The sequence below is a fragment of the Elaeis guineensis genome, chromosome 13 (assembly GCF_000442705.2).
Source record: "Elaeis guineensis isolate ETL-2024a chromosome 13, EG11, whole genome shotgun sequence".
Lineage (NCBI taxonomy): Eukaryota > Viridiplantae > Streptophyta > Magnoliopsida > Arecales > Arecaceae > Elaeis > Elaeis guineensis.
In genome coordinates, this window is record NC_026005.2 from 64,342,102 (window position 1) to 64,360,706 (window position 18,605).

The window sequence follows — 18,605 nt, forward strand, 5'->3', positions numbered from 1 at the left end:
TATATATATTTTTTACATCAAACAAAATAATCAAAGCATTTTCAAGATCAATTATATTTCAACAACATCAAAGAGGAAAGTTGAGCACATTAATGATGACACAGCCCCGTTAAAGATATGGCAGCAAGCAGAAAAAGGGTATGGGCATCATCAATGAAAGCAGGCTTGTTTTGGTGGTGGTCATCATGATAAATAATAGTTGTGAAGTCTTGGGACTTGGGACGAGTTAGAAAGCAGAGCAGTTGACATTCTTTATTGACCATTCCCAGATTGGATTGATCCATTATAAAATAAACAAAAGATTTATATAAATCCTGAATACTCTATTAGTATTTAGTATACTCCAACATTTTTCAATAATACCAGGGCCACCAATGTCACTTCATCTTTTAACTCTCAGCAGAGGAAAAGAGAGAGGGAAAAGGGTCTGCGGGTGGGCAGCAGTTAATAAAGAAATAGTTAATGGCAATAAAAAGGAGAGAAGGGAGAAGAAAAAGGAGAGCTCTTGTTTTTTTGATGTTTAGACCTCCTCTGCTCGAGAGAGAGCGAGAGGTTTGGTAAAACAGGTGGAGTTCAGAGATTGTTCTTTGGATTCTTGTGGTCATTGGATTTGAGCTCACTCTTCTTTTGCTTTTGCTGTTCAACAGTGGGTTTGGGGTGGTGAGGGGACTGACAGAACACAGAGAGGAGGTGCGGGCATGGGAGGGGTCATCATGGGTTTGCTGCTGTGCACCTATGGAGAGTAATCCTTAGAGGACAGGAGCTCAGTTCATCACTTTAAGGTGGCTTCCCTTTACCCTTTTTTTCTCTTATTCAAAAATATCATTATTTTGCTCTTCCTAACAGTCCTCGTCTTGTTGGCTTTTGGCTTTGTATTCCGCTGTTGTTGGTGGGTTTTAGTGCTTGGTTTTGGTGGCCATTTTCACACTTTGGAGGTTGGTTGATTCTTCTTTCTCCTGCTCTCTCTCTCTCTCTTTCTCTGTGTGTGTGTGTGCGCGCGCGCGCGCGCGTGTGTGAGTTTTCTCTTTTTTCCCCATTTTTTCTTCTAAAATGTGAGATTTTTTGAGCTGTTCCCCATTTATGCTGGGTTTTGGTTTTATTAGTCTGGACTTCCTAAGGATTTGCACTATTTGTTTCCTTAAAAAATCTACCTGTTTTGCCTAAGAATGGATAAAATGAGTTGGTATATTTCCCAGCTTCCAAAATACAAATATTTGTTTGATGTATTTCATCCATAATATCATATGGTTAGCAATTGCTTCACATATACTGTTACTTTATTGTTTTATGCTTTCGCCCCCTGATCTCCATGTCTATATGCCATTTCTTTCATTTGTTTTAGAGTTAGAAGGCCGTATTCTTTTTATGTATTTTCTTTTGCTCGTCTAATAACTCCCTTAGAATACTAATGCAGTCTCACATGTTTCCTTGACATCCATATATTTTATTTTTGTGCGTTCAGATGTTGGTTTTTGCCAACTTGATAAGATTGCTTCAAAGAAAGCAGTTGTTTTGGTCTCTATGTACCCCCTTCTCCCTGTTAAACAATGCCCCTCGTCACTAGTTTCAGTAGTCTCCTTCTCCTCACTTGATGCGCTGTTTTGGTCTTGCAGGAGTTGTGATCACACGAGCTGGGAGTTGGCAGGTGGAATACGGATGCCATGGTATAAGCATCGAAGCATGGGACACTAGATCTTATAGATCTTTGGAACAACGTGAGGAAGTAATAAAAAAGAATTGGAGAACACCATACACAGCTGAAATCAAGAGAAACCCATTAACAAATGGCAGGGAGGGGAGAGGTGTCAGCTTAGTATTTGTGTGTGTCTCAGCTCTCCCTCAATTGTTTAGTACTCTAGAGAGCCTTTGGCTGTCTCCTGTGCCTGACCATTAGCTCCTGGACCTTGTGGGCTCTACTGTGGATCAGGGAAACAATATACCTTCTCCCTTCGACGGCATCTCTGGGTCTCCTCCTCATTCGAGTGGAATGGCCATTTAACTCTAGACCTGCTTGTTTCTTGTGTTGGAAGCTTTGCATCCTTTTCTACCTGGAGGTCCACTCCATCTTGTAATTGCACAGTTGGCAGCGCTCTTTAGTGGGGGTATTGTTTACCCTACTGGGGATGCAGGGTGGCTGTATATCTGTTCTTGTGACAGTTTAGTGGGGGTGGGCGGTTTGCTTTGTGTCATAGAAGTGAAGGGTGTTTTTATTTTGTACCACAATGAAGTTTATGAAGCTTGGATCAAAGCCTGATTCTTTTCAGACGAATGCGAACAATGTCAGGTGAAACATCCTAAAACTTCTCTCTGTTAAATGTAAATTCTTTAAGAACTTATTCTGCATCTTCCTCTACGTAATGACTTATTTTGCTTTGAGTTGTTTCTATGATGTCTCTTCTTTTGCAGTCTTTCCCAATCTAGCCTTTTCTGATTGGACTGCACAAGATTCTGTTTTTGGTAAATCTTTTTATTAAGTTCATCTACTATTTTTTGGTTTTCGTTCTAAGGTCTATAGAAGCTCCAAGTATTTTGATATCTTTGGGGTTGGTGATTTCTAATACGTAGCACTGGAAAATAATTTACTCTGCATCAGGCTTCATTTGATCTAAACTGACTTTCATCTATTGGTATCTGAAATTAGTTAGAAGAAAGAAAATGGTGGATCTACTTTCCTCATGGTCTTAGTGGCCCCAGTACAAGAATGAGTTTCACTGTCAGTGTCATGGATTTGACATCACTAGCATTCATTGCTGATTGTGCTTTTTTCCCATGTGGCACATGCCGCTTGTGTGAGAGGATACTATGATGTTCTGTCTTCACTAATTCTATCCATTAGATGAAATTTCAACTTCACCACTTGTTCTTCTTTGGCATGTTCTCTTTGTTCTTCATGTATTTTCTAACATTTTGCGGTTAATTGCTCTGACCGAGGCCAACAAGACTTCTGTTCACTGGTTGAAACCTCTCTCCTTCGTACTTGCACAAGAGAGTTTCTGAGTTCAACTTGGAAAAGTGTCACTAAAAAATCAAAAAATGTTTAAGCTTAAGCAAGACCAGTTGATAAATCATTTATACAGCGTATGGACTCTTTTTGCTTAAAATGAGCTTGTGGAGCAATTGACGATAAATTGCATGACACTTTGTGTCGTATTGCATTTATTGATTATCAATTGAGTGTGTGTTTAGCTAAGCATGAAAAATCTTGTTCTTACAGATCAGTGGTAGGTCAGGAAGTTGTATTCTCATTCTTCATGTCATTGTAAATATTCAGGAACATTTGTATCTTTTATTGATGAATTTCAATTTCTTTTTTTTTTTTTGTCCACCTTTTGGTAACCCTTTTCCAGCTTCTTGAGACCCCCTTTATGAACTTCCATTCACCAAGCATTCCTTTTTAGGATTATCTACAATATTATTTGAAAGATTTTTTATGTACTTCTTCAGAACTTCCATCTATGATGCCGCATGTCTTTCTCCTCCTCGTCCTTACATTCTTTAACAAAGGCTAAAGTGATCCTTCAAACTATATTCTTCTAGGATTTTGTTAATACATGTTCACACATCACTCTATCCTTAATCAATGCAACCCTCTTTGTCTCTTTGCGTACTAGGACGGGAGAAATCTTGGCTTAAATCTGGGGGAGGATGGGACTTGAATCCAAACCTTTGATACCAAATTCCAAAATACCAACTATACTAGTTGGCACCCTCTTTATCATTGCAACTCTTAGTATTCTAATATACTCCTTTCTAGTTTTTCTTCATCCATCTCAACATTCTTATTTCTACTATTCATCTTGTTTTCTTTTGCCCTTTTTACTAGGTAATATTACGAGCTATACAACATTGCAAGCCTTTTTAGTTATTACCATTTGATAAACTTTTTCCTTTAATTGCTGAAATATTCATCTACCATACATATGCATAAACATCTCTTCACTTCATACAATATGCTCTAATTCTATAACATTATCATGTATCTCGTGGTAAACAAGTAAAGTGTTTGTTTGTACTCCATTTTCTATCAAATAGTTTCTACTTTAGAAACCAATCATTTTACTGAATTCTTTGGCAATGGCCGATGCTCGGGGAACTTGGCGACAAGGCAAAGCTTCCATGGCTAGCACAATCGTTGAAGCTCCTAGTCATCATAACACCCTTGTTGAACCTTTCCCATAGTCTTTTGACATTAGCCAGTGCTAGGGGTTGTCTCTTAATGTTTTGTTGGACCACCTCCAGCCACATTAGTCCATGACCTCTAGGGACTCACCAACACCCCCACCTAGTCGCTCAAAGCTAGGCAGAAGTAACATGGCAATTTAGCTTGAATACCAGGCTTATTCGAGGTGGTACCAAAGTTTTAAGTTTTGGTGGGATCGGGGTCGTCCTAGTTGTTTTATCTTATTTCTATAAGAAAATAGGATTGTAATAACCCAGGACTTCATCCAAAAAAGCTAGCTGGAAGATATCATTTGGATGCCATGGTCCTGAATAAGTATCCAAGATCTTTCCAATGAATAATTGATGTGGGACTAAATATAGCATATATGGGTCCTCACATACTCTCCCTATTTAAGTCTCGGAGTCCTTGCTAGGCTAAGGATTCAAATCCATATAAATTCATTCATAAGCACTACGATCGGCTCATGGTCAGCCCTAATGAATCCATACTATAGCATCCTTTAGTCTACATAAGTTATGGGCTGCGTCGACTCTGATATCATTTGTAACGATCCAAGATCTCACTCAAAATAGCTAGTTGGAAGGGAATATTTGGATTCTTTGGTCTTGTATAAGTACTTAAGATCTTTCTAGCAAATAATCGATGCAGGACTAAATACATGTTTGCAGCGATCCTAATATACTCTCGCATTTAGGCTTTGACATTCTTGTCAAGCTAAGGGTCCAAATCCATGCAAATTCATTCATAAGTACCACAATTAATTGACTCATGGTCTGCTCTAATGAATCCATGCTGTAGTGTCTTATAATCTACATTAGTTATGGGCTAAGTTGTCTCTAATACCATTTATAACAATTTAGGATCTCATCCAAAAAGACTAGTTAAAAGATATTATTTGGATTTCTTAGCCCTATATAAGTATCCAAGATCTTTTTAGCGAATAACCAATATGGAACTAAATATAGCCTACAGGTCTTTACAAGAATGGGGTTAGAACTTTAAAACCCATCCATGTTGGGAGAAAAGAAGAAAGAGCAAAATAAAAAAAAAAAGTAAGCTAAGATGAAGAAAGGAAAAAGTGAAAGGAAAGAAAAGAAGAAAAGGGAAAAAGAAATGAATGAAGAAGACAAAGAAATGACGGAAGGAAAGAGGGAAGAAAGAAATAGGAACAAGAAGAAAAAAAGAAAAAAGAAATAAATCAAGGGATAAGAAAAAGAAAAAAAAAGAAAGGAAGGTGGAAGAAAAGGAAAGGAAGGAATGAAGGGATGAAGGAAAAAAAGAAAAAAAAGAAAGGAAAGAAAAAAGGGAGAGAGATAGAGGATATCTATTGGGATACATGATTGGGATTGCCATCGGGATGGGGCAGGACAGCGGGGTGTAATGGGATAACCCCATCCCATGGGATTTAGAAGCTTGGGTGGCTTGACCATTAAAAAAGTCCTCACCACCACAAAACCCCCCGTTCCTCCCTGTTCTCACTCAATCCCTTCAATACGGGTAATCAGAAATATTTCGATGACTAAAACCTTTCTTTCCTTTCCATGGAACGTAATTTTGCATGGGAGTTGGAAAAGCTCCTTTTACTGTTCAAAGCATAAGCTTAACTTGTCATGTTAGAGTAGGAAGGCCCAATTGGATCTTCTTCTTCTTGTTTTTTTTTTTTTTTAAAAAGAAGAGAGTTTCTTGGTGAACCCAAGATGTGGGTTGACTTGTTGAAAAGACCTAGTTAGGTGTCTTTTGTTCTTTGAGAGGTTGGAACAGCTGACATGGTAGGAGAGGACAGCTGATTGAGTCATTGTTTATAATTCAAGGACTGGCCTCTTTGCTTGATCAGGTTTATATGTTCAACTTCCTTTGTTTTCAGGAGTACTATAACAGAGGTCCATGACCTAGTTAGTAAGTTGGTTCTTTCGAAGTGGTTATGGGTCAGTCATGTTGGATGGATGTCTGGCCAGGATACCACTTCCCAAAATACGTAGATCAGCCATAAAAAGGTTCGTCTCCACAGGGCATGCAAACTTCACTATGAAAAAGAAATTTTACAAGAGAAAATCTCACTTTCAACCCTCGTACACTCAATTTCTCTCACAGAAAGTTCTCTCTCAGAAAAGCTCTTTTTTGGAAGACCTCCTTGAACCCCTGAAGCGACCACTGTCTGCTGTCCATGAGCCCTGCTCCTCTCTACAGCGTACGGCAGCTCTCTCTCTTCTTCGGGTTGGTTTCCTCACGACCACAAACCTCACGGGTTTCCGTGAGAAAAAAAAAACAAGCTGCCGTGGGTGAACAGGGTCTCTGTTCACGAACAAAAAATCACACACAATACCACTGTTCACTATCAGGCCTATTTAAAGGTCTTAAACTGAGTTAAACACGTCTTAGATTAAGATTAGGAGTCCCAAACAACCCCCTGGACTATCAGATCAAGACCCAGATCAATCCTGGCCATTTGATCGCGCTCTGATCCACGAAATAGTGCCGTGGACCGCGAGAAATGCCTGGAAAATGCCCAGGCGGTCCACGCAGTCCGCCATGGACCGCCCGATCCACGGTGGACTGGGGTACAGGCCAGGCTCCAGCGGTGCCTGGGCCTGGGCCGGTCCGCGCCCGCGCCGGGGGCCAGGCCCGGGCCACACCTCCCGCATGTGCGTGGGTTGGGCCACGCCCCTGCCTGGGCCTCGCGCCTGTGTCTGGGCCGCGTGCCTCGCGTGGGGTCATGTGCCCCGCCTCGCCACCGCTGCTCCGTAGGCCCGCCGCCAGCCGTCGGCGTCCTCCGCCACCTCGGGTCTCGTGCTGACTTCAAAAGCTCGTATCTTCTCCGTTCGAGCTCCGTTTGAGGTGATCTTGATCTCGTTGGACTCTATTTTTCATCGCGAACTTTGTTGTGGACTCAATGTGAATCAATCTCAAGACGTCAAGTCCTAACAATCTCTACCTCGACTCGATATTCGATCTTTTCCTAACTCCGAGAGCTTTTGGATCTCCTCGCCCCCATGCCCTGGGACAATCATCTGCTGATCACGGATGGGCAAACATGGGAGTCGAGTCAGGCCGCTCGATCCCATCTCCATCGTATGCTGTGCTCCTCCTGACCTGAGACCTGTTCAGGACATCGTCATGCGGCAATAGGAATCTCATCTTGCAACGTCGTCTTTCCTCCTCCTGAGTCTCTTGTCTTGTGCCCGATCCACCTCCACCTGAAGCTCCACCTGGCTCCCGAAGCTCCACCTCGTATTGGACTCCCTGCCAGATAATAATGTCCTTTGCTCCCCTTCTCTTCCAGCATAATCCTATCGCCGCGTAGCACCCTCAAGATTCCTCCACTAGCTACCATCCTGTAACCTCTCGAATTCAATCTGCTAAGTGAGATAAGATTTCGTCTGAAATCAGATATGTATTGGACCTCTCCCAATCTTCACTGCACCGTCATGTGTCCTCCAGCTGACCGTTCCGATGCCTCTGATTACACAGCTCGATCCATCCGGCAGATATATAGTGCCCTCACTGTTCTTCAGGGAGTCAAACTGCTCCTCTCTGCAACATACATGATGGGTGCATGCAGAATCTAATATCCAATACTGGAAAGAAGTAGATACCTCGTCAGATATCTCCAGGACATCTCCATCTGAATCGCTGCCGGCCGTCGCTACAGCAGCAACCGTCCGATTTTTGAGTTGAGGGCAATCTCTGGCTAGATGTCCCAACTCACACCGGTAACATCTGGTTTTGCTCAAGTCCCTCTTGGACTTGGACCGCCCTCGTCGCGATCTTCTGTCGCTCTGTCTACTGTCTTCTACTTCTCTAAAAGCCACCAAAGCTGAGCTACCACCACCTGAGCTCGAAGCCGGATTCTCCCTCCTGAGAACCTCATTCTGGAGTATCACCGTGGTGACCTCGTCCATCTTGATAGTGCTCTTCTCCACTAGAAAAGCAGTTACCAAGGACTCATATGAAGGTGGAAGCGACGCTAGCAAAAACCAGCACCCTAGTCTTCTCCTCAATATTCTTGCCAACGCTGAGGAGGTCGGTGAGGATCTTCTGGAAGTGGCTTAGATGCTTCTGCACGCTGTCCCTCAGCCATCCGCAGCTGGTAAAACTGCCTCCAGAGGAAAAGAGTGTTGGTGAGAGACTTCGTCATGTACAACTCCTCGAGCTTCGATTATAGCACCGTCGGAGAAGTCTCGCTCAGCACATGGATCACCACCTCATCCGCTAGGTACATGCGGATGGTACTCACCGCCTGCATCTGCAGCCGTTTCTAATTCCGCACCTCCATGGTGGTTGGCTTCTCTTCGCACAAGAGAGCATCGATCAACCCCTGTTGGATGAGCACATCCTTCACCCTTGCCTGCCATAAGAAAAAATTGCTTTTACCATCAAATTTGTTGATCTCCATCTTGATTGATCATGTCTTCTCCATCTTCAGTCTTGCTCACTACCACTGCAATCTGTATCCTTGTACCACATCGCTCTGATACTACTTGTTGAATAGATGTCTGGCCAGGACACCACCTCCCAAAATCTTTTTGGTACTGTGCGATGCAGCAGGAAGAAAGAAGAAACAAAACAGAAAACAATCAAAATACGTGGATCAGCCACAAAAGGGTTCGCCTCCACGGGGCATGCAAACTTCACTATGAAAAAGAAATTTTACAAGAGGAGATCTCACCTTCAACCCTCATATACCCAATTTCTCTCACAGAAAGTTCTCCCTCACAAAAGCTCTCTCTTGGAAGACCCCTCTGAACCCCTGAAGCGATCGCTGTCCGCTGTCCAGGAGCCCTGCTCCTCTCTATAGCGTATGGCAGCTCTCTCTCTTCTTCGGGTTGGTTTCCGCACAACCACAGACCTCATGGGTTTTCGTGAGAAAAAAAAAGTCGCCGCGGGTGAACAGGGCCTCTGTTCACGAACAAAAAACCACACACAATACCACTGTTCACTATCAGGCCTATTTAAAGGCCTTAAATTGAGTTAAACACGTCTTAGATTAAGATTAGGAGTCCCAAACAACCCCAAATAACCCTCTGGACCGTCGGATCAAGACCCAGATTAACCTCGACCGTTTGATCGCGCTCCGGTCCATGGAATAGTGCCATGGATCACGAGAAACGCTCGAAAAACGTCCGGGAAATGCCTAGGCGATTCACGCGGTCCGCCATGGACCGCCTGGTCCACGGTGGACCGGGGTACAGGCCAGGCCCCAGCGGCGCCTGGGCCGGCCCGCGCTCGCACCGGGCGCCTGGGCCTGGGCCGCGCCTCCCGCACGCGCGCATGGGCTAGGCCGTGCCCCCGCCTGGGCCTCGCACCCGCGTCTGGGCCGTGCGCGGCCGCGCCACCGCCGGCGTCCTCCACCACCTTGAGTCTCGTGCTGACTTCAGAAGCTCGTATCTTCTCCGTCCGAGCTCCGTTTGAGGTGATCTTGGTCTCGTTGGACTCCGTTTTTCGTCGCGAATCTTGCTGCAGGCTCAATGTGAATCGAATCTCGAGGCATCAAATCCTAACAAGTCATGGGGTGGGTTTTTAGGAAAATAGAGTGGAGTTGAAAGAAACATGCGGGGCACCTTGTGTGAGAGACTCATATTTGAGTGCCCATGGATGCTGCCATAATCTCCTCCATTTATCGCTCTCTCCTTTCCCTTCCGTTTCTCTTAGGCCTTGTATGGTTGTGGGATGGTGATGAGAGAGATAGCTATTCCTTCATTTTAACCATGAAATAAGTCTTTATTTGTTGCTTGCCTTGTGACATAGTAAGCTGAAATTGAATAAGATGGGTTGAATGAATTTTACCTTTTGTCAGCAATCACTTTATTCCACCTCTCTTCATGGAATATTTAATACCCAAGATGGAATATAAGGGATAAGGGGTCATGGAATCGAATAACTTATCCTATTATACTTGGCATTGAAAAGAACGTATCTTGTCTGATCGAAAATTAAGGTAGGATAGGGTGTGGGATAACCTCGACCATAGCCAAATCTCAATTGCAAATCCAGTGTTGCTTTGGGATTATTTATTTTAGTCAGAGACCTTTATTCTGTGAAAATTGGGATAGATTATTCCTTGGTGACAGACAGGGGACTATATCCCAACCCACTTTTCGATTCTAATCCATTCCATCTTAAGGCAACCAAACAGAATCTAGACTTATGAAATGAACAAGTAATTTGAAGGAGGAATCATCATTTCAGCTTTTAATTGTAACTAAAGAAGCCTTAGGCTACAAGATGTAGTTGGTTTTGAAAATTGGACAAGAATGGGTGGTAGTGATGGTATTTGAAATGTGGTGGCAATGAGAAAGATATGTGGGATTGAGAGAGGACTTATGCAAGGTTTGAGGCCTTTCAAGAGCTTGGAGTATGGCATTTCTTGTGATAGTTGATCTGTTTTTCTCTTTACCTGTAATGGCTGGCGATTAACAGCATCTAATAGGATCATTTAAAGTAATCAACTAATCAGGAGTTTCATGTATTTAATTGCTGAAAATGGACATTTTTGTTGGGGGGGGGGGGGGTGGTGGTGGGGGGTGGGAGAGGGGGGTTGTGAGAGAATGGTGATATGTGGGCCAATAAATTGTACATGATATATATACATATATATGTTGTACATATGCAGTCTACATATTGCATATACCCTTGTTGTCTCGTAGTGTTCTCACTATGGTGGACCATATTCCTAGTATGTTTATAGTTTATATTTACCATGAGCAATATCTTAAAGAGTATTGCACATTTCTACATACTTGTCTTCTCTTGTTCCTCTCAGTTGGATCTTAGTGTCAGAGTCATATTTTTTCCTTGGTGTGCAATTCATCTTCAACATTTGCATTTTCATCCTTGTGCTTCATTCTTGCAATTGGAGATTGCTTTTGGAGTTTGTTGTTGCTCTTCTTTGGTTGTCATTACTGAAGTCCATCTACATCTTGTCTTTCCTATTGTTGGGAACTGTCTTTTAGGCACTTTCTACTTGATCAAGACCAGCCATCCACCAATATTTAATCTTTTATATGCTCCAAAAATTGCGCCAACCAGCTGTTTGCTGGATTGTTTCTGTGCAACCAGCTGCTTGTTATTGCCGTGCTGTACCTATCAGCAGCTGTTAATGGGTTGTCTTCTCATGAGCACCAGCTTGCTGATCTATCTTTACAAAGCCATCTGCTTGTTGTTACAACTGCATCTACCAGCTGTTTGTTGATTTGTCTCTTTGCAATCAACTGCCTGTACTGAACAGAAGCTTGATGGTTTGTCTTAGATAGCTGGAAACTCAACCACCTTGCTGTCTCGTGGCTGCTGTTATAGTTGTCAGCCGTCACAAGCCAGTGATCTCATGATATGCCTACTCTTATTCCTACTTGGTCTTTAATGATTGGCCATTTTCTATACATCTCATCTATGTTAATCAGACTTCTTGTTAACATCAGTACATATCTATGATTGTCTTGGATCTGCAACAGCCCACCAACGGTTTGACAAGAGACCTCATTTGCCTTGCAAAGATAACCTCAAACAGTCAGATTTAGCACTCTTGAGAATTTTTATATTGCTTGGCTTAGTTGAATGCTCTTTTGTCATGGCCTTGGAGTTCTCTGTCGTTGCTTCATAATTACTCATTCTTTCTTGGAACTCTTGAGCATTCTTTTGGAGCATATTGTTAGAGTTTTCCATTTGTATGCTACAGCTCTAATGTCCTACAATGATATCCACCTACTTTTCAGATATTTTGTATCGTCTTGATTGGCTCAAGATGGTTGTTTGTGCTATTGTTTCTGCCTTGCAACTTGTTCAGCCTTGACCACATCTAGATTTGGCTTGATTTCTTGATTCTTGAACCTCCCACCACATGATTGCTGATGCTTCCATCTTGGTGCACCCATCATGGCTTCATATTCCGTTCCAGATATCCACTGCATATGGCTCTTCCTCACCATTTAGACACCGTGGCACTCCTGCTCCATGCTGTGATACTTCTAGTTGGTTTTCCATTTCTCATGATTTACATGTTCCTAAGCTTGCAATGAATATTTTTTCTGCTAGTCAGCTTGTGGATAGCCATTGTACTATTACCTTTGATACTTCATCAGGTTCAAATCAGGATTGTCATACTGGAATATTGATTGGGACAGGCCATAGGCAAGGAGGCCTCTACTACATCGATCATCTTTTGCTTCCATTGCAACTACCACTTCATCTCTACTAGTGACATTATTCCTTTGATTTATGGCACCGCAGGTTAGGACATTTTTTTTGGACCCAGTCTTAGTTAACTTGTTAGTACTGGTGCTATTGGTTCCATTTTGTTTGCTCCCTGACACTTTACATAGGTTGTTAGTTGGCAAAGCATACAGCATTTCCCTACAATCCTAGTGACACTATATAATCAGCTCCTTTGACTTAGTACATTTTGATGTTTGGACTTCACCAATTCTTTCTAAGGGTGGAACTTAACATCATGTCTTTTTTGTTAATGATTACAGTTGTTATACTTGGCTCTACCTTATGCATCATAAGTCTCAGGTTTGTCAAATCTATAAGGACTTTGCCGCTATGGTCCATGCTTAATACACCGAAGGTCATAAAATTATTTCGCTCAGATTGTGGTAGTGAATTTTTATTATCATAGTTCTAGGTCTTTTTACTATCTCAAGGAATCTTATCTCAACCTTCTTGTCCACATGCACCAACAAAATGGTACTGTTGTGTGCAAACATTACCACATTGTATAGTTTGCTCATTCACTTTTACTCTCTGATTCTGTTCATACCCAGTTCCTGGTAGAAGCCGTTCTTACTATAGTGTTTCTAAACTCACTGCTAATGTTTCTCCTTGCAAGCATTTTTTATTTCGTGCTCCCTTGTATTCTTATCTTAGGGTGTTTGGTTATACCTGTTTTGTCCTCCTTCCACCTCATTAGAGAATTAAGCTTTTTACTCAAATAGTCATGTGTGTTTTTCTTGCGTGTAGCCTAGAGTATCAAGGACATCTGAAGCTACGATCCCATACCTTGATGCTTGTGTTCATACCTTTACCTTTGTCCATTGCTAGGAGTCTTACCTTTCTTGATCCATGTCACTATCATACTAAAACCTTGATCCATTCTTCTACCCCAAGTGAGTCGTCACTGTCTTTACCAAATCCTCCTCCTAGGTGTCCTATTACCCATGTTTACACTAGGAGAGCATGTTGCGGCCCATTGTTGGAGACTCCTCTGGTCATTGGTGGAGACTTCTTTGGCTATTGTCCTTGCCATCCCCTCTATGGTGATGATCCTGATCCTCTGGCAGCTTTTTCTAAGCGTCGCCATCCTCTCGCGTTTGTCATGCGCAGAGTATCTTCGAGATTATTATGTTACAGGTGCTTCATTTAATTGGTGAAAACCAATTTAGTTCTTCCACAAAAAAAACATTTTAGAAACCTTGCAAAAGCTTCATTCATCACATTTTGCCCTTTGCACAAATTTTATCCTATACCCCCTAGCAATACCACCAACATATTGAAGTTTAACATTGGGAAACATATTATTGAGAAAAATATAGTTGAATCTACATCTTCCAAATATTGTGCCTAATCTTTATGAGGTTTGACAAAGAATCTATTTGCGATATTCACCATTGATTTTAACACCATCAAACATGTTCTTGTGAACCCTTTTAATGTCTGCCAAAAGTTATTGGATTCAATGGACATCAATGCCTTCAAGAGTGTAAATGTCATATGTTTATTTAGCCGATGGAGTTTGGAGAAAAAAAGATTGGCTGTTTTTGATAATTTTTTGCGATGGAAATATGGAATGCAAAACTGTTAAGAGGAATATGCCCATGAATATGAAAAACTCTGCATTGGAGGAAGACTAGAGTTACGACTGAAGAGGTTATGAGGTTCATAAATTTTATTTTGGAAAATTAATAAAAATATCATTGTATGGTTAGGCCTTTCTCAATAATGGGGGTTGGATTTGATTGAAGAATTGGAAAGTGGAAAAGACTATGGAAAGCTAGTCAGAGATGATTGGTAAAATGACTAGAATTGGAAGACATGTCATTGTTATGTGACTTCGTTTTAAGAGCTGTAACAAGATAATGCATTACAAGCACATACTAATACTATGGTATGAATTTGATCACTGACAAATGATTTACATGATATAAAGATTAACATGTGCATTATCTTTCATCAATACATCAAACAATCAAACTATCGTGTGGATGAAGCATTTTGGAACATTAATGGAAGATTTATTTTGATCATCACTGTTACTAAATCAGCAAAGCATATGCATGAACATGGAATGAGAGCCTGTTCCAGTAAACACTTCCAAAAGCACGTACATTTTTTTCAGCTTAGATCTGATTTAATTCAGGTCTTTCTTGGGTGCCGAAAACAAAAAACACTCTCATGTGTAGTTTCTTTTCAAAATTAGCTAAACAGATGGATACTGATATTCAAATTATAAGGTTGACTTGTATATGAAGCCCATAATGTTCAAACGAGATAAATGAAGCAACCATGCACTAGAAATAGTGATTTGTACAACTTCTCTGCTGAAAATTGGTGGTTCAGTAAGAGTGGTGAAGCATATATTGAGACCATATGTGCACCTGTGACATTTTAGAAAAAAGAAGCTTTTCTTCTGAAAAGTCAAACATATTTGTTAATGTGGCTTGAATTTTGGATATCTTTTATGGGCTCGAACTATGACCCAATCTGAAAAGCCCGCGTTGCGACCTGAATGAAATATTTTGGGAGGTCTGTGGTGGTAGCGGAGGGTATGGACCAGTATAAATATTGTATTTTCTGCCAATCTCGGCAGTTTTGTGAGAGGTTTGGGAAATCAAATTGCGGCTAGGGTTTGGAGAGTTCTTGAGTAATTGTATCTCTCTTTTCATCATAGTGGAATTTTTCTCTCGGGTCTTGCCCGTGGACGTAGACTTTTCAGCCGAACCACGTAAATCCTGTGTTTGTTTTTCCTTCTCTTCTCTATTTTGTGTGATTGTACGAATCTGTGTGTGCCCTATATTTGTGCTTGCTATAACAATATTTTATACAAGTTATATGGAGAATCAATTGTTTGGTTAAATGAGCTCATTGTCAGGAAGTCATAGCTTATTCATTCTGCCAGCGAAATTCCACTTTTATCTCTTCTAGCTTATACCTGTAACTGTTAAAATTTGATTGTTTTCGATCATTTAGCTCCATTGATATTGTATTTTTTATTTATTTGTTGAAATATGATTATATAGTTTTCTACCTTTGCAGGTTTGTGGCAACTGAGCTGGCAACTGATATCATTATCCATGTAGGAGAAGTTAAATTCCATCTACACAAGGTAGGAACTCTGGTTTGCCAATCATAATGAATGTTCTAGTTGATGACACGTGGACTCTGAATGTGACTTGTGTACCTTAATCCACTCACCATGTGGCAAATGTGCTTAACTTTCATGAACTAGATGGGCCGCCTCATTACTTGTGGAAATTGTATTTTAGTAATTTAGCTGAACTTAAATGTATTTATTAAAATGGGCATGCAGAGAGTTAAGAGTGCTGACATTTTTGTATTCTTTCTGCTAAATATAGGTGTTAGCTAATAACGAAGAATAGATATTGATAATTGCAATGAATTTCTCTTATCTTTTACTGCTAGGCCATTATGTTAGAAATCGTATGAGTAAAGCAGGGTGTCAATGGTTTTAAAAGTAATTATTGGGATATGTAGCACCTTTTTCACTAGGCAATTGACCATGCTTCCTAAGTATGGTACCTTTATCATTCATGCATCTTTCAGATATAATTCATGTTGTTAAAATAAATAAGATGCACGGGACAGTTTAAAAAAAGGTAATAGGCCTCACATTTATGCATATAAGAAAGCATTGTTCATCATTGTGCATTGTGTTCAATCTCTGCTGGTTCAATTTCTTCCAGACCTCTTTTTCCTTCTACTTACTGCGCTTACCATTTCTGCACCAATTAAAAATGCAGTTTCCTCTTCTGTCCAAGAGTGCTCGCTTGCAAAAGCTGGTGGCAGCTACCAATGATGAAAGCAATAATGAGATTCACATTCTTAATATCCCCGGAGGCCCTGCTGCCTTTGAGATTTGTGCTAAATTTTGTTATGGTATGACTGTCACTCTCAATGCTTACAATGTGGTTGCAGCACGTTGTGCAGCAGCATTTCTAGAAATGCATGAATCTGTGGAGAAAGGGAATCTGATTTATAAAATCGAAGTCTTCCTTGACACAAGCATATTCCGCAGCTGGAAAGACTCAATTATAGTTCTCCAGACTACAAAGTCTCTGCTACCTTGGTCTGAGGACCTGAAATTGGTTAGCCACTGCATAGATTCTATAGCTTCCAAGGCCTCCATTGATGCTTCTATGGTGGAATGGTCTTACACTTATAACCGAAAGAAACTTCCATCAGAAAATGGTCTTGATACACATTGGAATGGGGTCAAAAAACAGCAGTCAGTACCTAAGGACTGGTGGGTCGACGACCTATGTGAGCTTGAAATGGATTTGTACGAGCAGCTTATAATGGCCATCAAAGCTAAGGGAAGAATGTCCGGGAAAGTGATCGGAGAGGCTCTGAAAGCTTATACATATAGGAGACTCCGAGGTTTTGGCAGAGGTTCCCTGATCCATGAAGGTGATGTCATGAAAAGCAGGTCACTGCTAGAGACCATTATCTGGTTATTGCCGGCAGAGAAAGGTTCAGTATCATGCAGTTTCCTTCTTAAGCTACTAAGAGCTGCAAGCCTATTGGATTCTGGGGAAATGGTTAAGAAAGAGCTCATCAAGCGAATAGGCCGCCAATTAGAAGAAGCTTCAGTACCTGATCTTTTGATTCCCAGCATGTCCAGGGAGGACACTGTGTATGATATCGACATGGTTCTTAGTATAGTGGAGGAATTTGTGATGCAGGATGATGGTGCTGCTCAAACTAGCCCAAAGCTATCAGAAATGCTGGGGGAGACCAGGAGCCCGGCTATAGTTTCAGGTAGTTCAAAGATAGGTGTGGCGAAGCTGGTTGATGGGTATCTAGCTGAGATAGCAAAAGACCCCAAGTTACCTCTTTCAAAGTTTGTTGATCTTGCTGAAATGTTATCAGCTGACTCAAGGCCAGTGCATGATGGGCTTTATCGTGCTATTGACACGTATCTGAAGGTACAAATCTTGGAATCCTTCAAACCTTGCATTCTTTCCTAATCCTTGTAAAAGATATAGTGGCCTGGACTATCACAAAGGGACTAGAATTAGAAATTCTGTATAGCATTAAATTTAAAATCTGCTTCCTAGAAAATATTATAGGCTTGAAGAATTATAATCAATGCATTATCATGTGATGAAATAGGTGCTATTTTAGCTACTGGACCTTAAATGATTTATTCTTATTATTATGAGCAGGAACAACCAGGCCTGAGCAAAAGTGAGAGAAAGAAGATATGTGGTCTGATGGACTGCAAGAAGCTATCTGCAGATGCCTGCACCCATGCAGTGCAGAACGAGCGCCTCCCACTACGGGTGGTAGTCCAGGTTCTCTTCTTTGAGCAGGTCAGGGCAGCAGCTGCTGCTGCAGGCCGGACCGGGAACCATGGTGGCTCCTATGGGAGCTCGAGTTCAGGTGTCACTACCAACACGGAGGATGACTGGGATGGAGTCCCGACGGTTGAAGACCTCAGGTCGCTCAAGTGTATGAAGCTCGTCGGTGGTGGGGAAAGCGAGAGGAGCAGTGACAGCATTGCTGCTGGTAGGAACCATGGCAATGACAAAGCTGGCAATGGCAAGGTGAAGGGCATCATGATGCCAAAGAAGATTCTAGGCAAGCTGCTGTCAAGCAAGGGGCAGGGAGGGGAGAACAGTAGCTCTGATACATCTGGTAGCCCAGACTCAGCAAACCAGGATGAGACGAAGAAGGGCACACCTTCAAGGAACACAAGATACTCGGTTTCATGAGCAACGTGCACCACTTGAGTATGACGAAAGCTTAAAAATGGGCTCTTTTGTGTGATCAAAGGCCCAGTTTTGCATGTACCATAGAAAAGTGGTATGCTTTTGGTAGAAGATTAGAACGTTGAACGAGTGAGAATATCCGTGTGGGTAAATGCATGTAATTGTCTATTATTTTATATATTGTAGCAAAAAAAATCAGTTAAATCTTCTATGACAACCATCCAACTGCATCATTTGATGTTTGGGAATGCCTTCTGGTTCTTGATGGTCGAAAGAAAACCAGTATAATATATATTTGCATGTAATCAATTGACGAAGAATTTACGTCATTGAGTCATTAAAGTGGTTTGCTTAAATTGCACTCACCTCAAAAAAAAAAAAAAAAAATCATGTTACAGGTGTTTGATAAGAATCAAAAGCATTGGATGACCAATTGATGCACAATACTTACATAGAATGGAATTAGTAGAAAGGTTCAA

At 41.5% G+C, this 18,605-nt stretch overlaps 1 protein-coding gene across 4 annotated transcripts; it reads left to right on the forward strand.

The window, feature by feature from the left end:
- Positions 1-430: 430 nt before the first annotated feature.
- LOC105060715 (phototropic-responsive NPH3 family protein NPY4) lies at positions 431-18,356 on the forward strand. Of its 4 annotated transcripts, XM_073247956.1 has the most exons (8): positions 431-566; positions 648-782; positions 901-935; positions 1,614-2,284; positions 2,407-2,457; positions 15,431-15,500; positions 16,156-17,340; positions 17,581-18,356. In XM_073247956.1, exons 7-8 carry the CDS (start codon positions 16,294-16,296, stop codon positions 18,127-18,129), a joined length of 1,596 nt encoding a protein of 531 aa, XP_073104057.1. In that variant the 5' UTR covers positions 431-566; positions 648-782; positions 901-935; positions 1,614-2,284; positions 2,407-2,457; positions 15,431-15,500; positions 16,156-16,293; the 3' UTR covers positions 18,130-18,356. The 4 variants fall into 4 exon arrangements, with proteins under 4 accessions (XP_073104057.1, XP_010942827.1, XP_010942828.1 ...); XM_010944525.3 differs by lacking the exon at positions 2,407-2,457; XM_010944526.3 differs by lacking the exons at positions 901-935; positions 2,407-2,457.
- The last annotated feature ends 249 nt before the right edge of the window (positions 18,357-18,605 follow it).

Excerpts from the sequence above, each read along its gene's own strand:
- LOC105060715 (XM_010944527.4), top strand. The coding sequence starts at position 13,116 with ATGTGTGTTTTTCTTGCGTGTAGCCTAGAGTATCAAGGACATCTGAAG. Across the intron at positions 15,501-16,155 it reads TTAAATTCCATCTACACAAG|TTTCCTCTTCTGTCCAAGAG; the intron begins GTAGGAACTCTG and ends TTAAAAATGCAG. Across the intron at positions 17,341-17,580 it reads CTATTGACACGTATCTGAAG|GAACAACCAGGCCTGAGCAA; the intron begins GTACAAATCTTG and ends TATTATGAGCAG.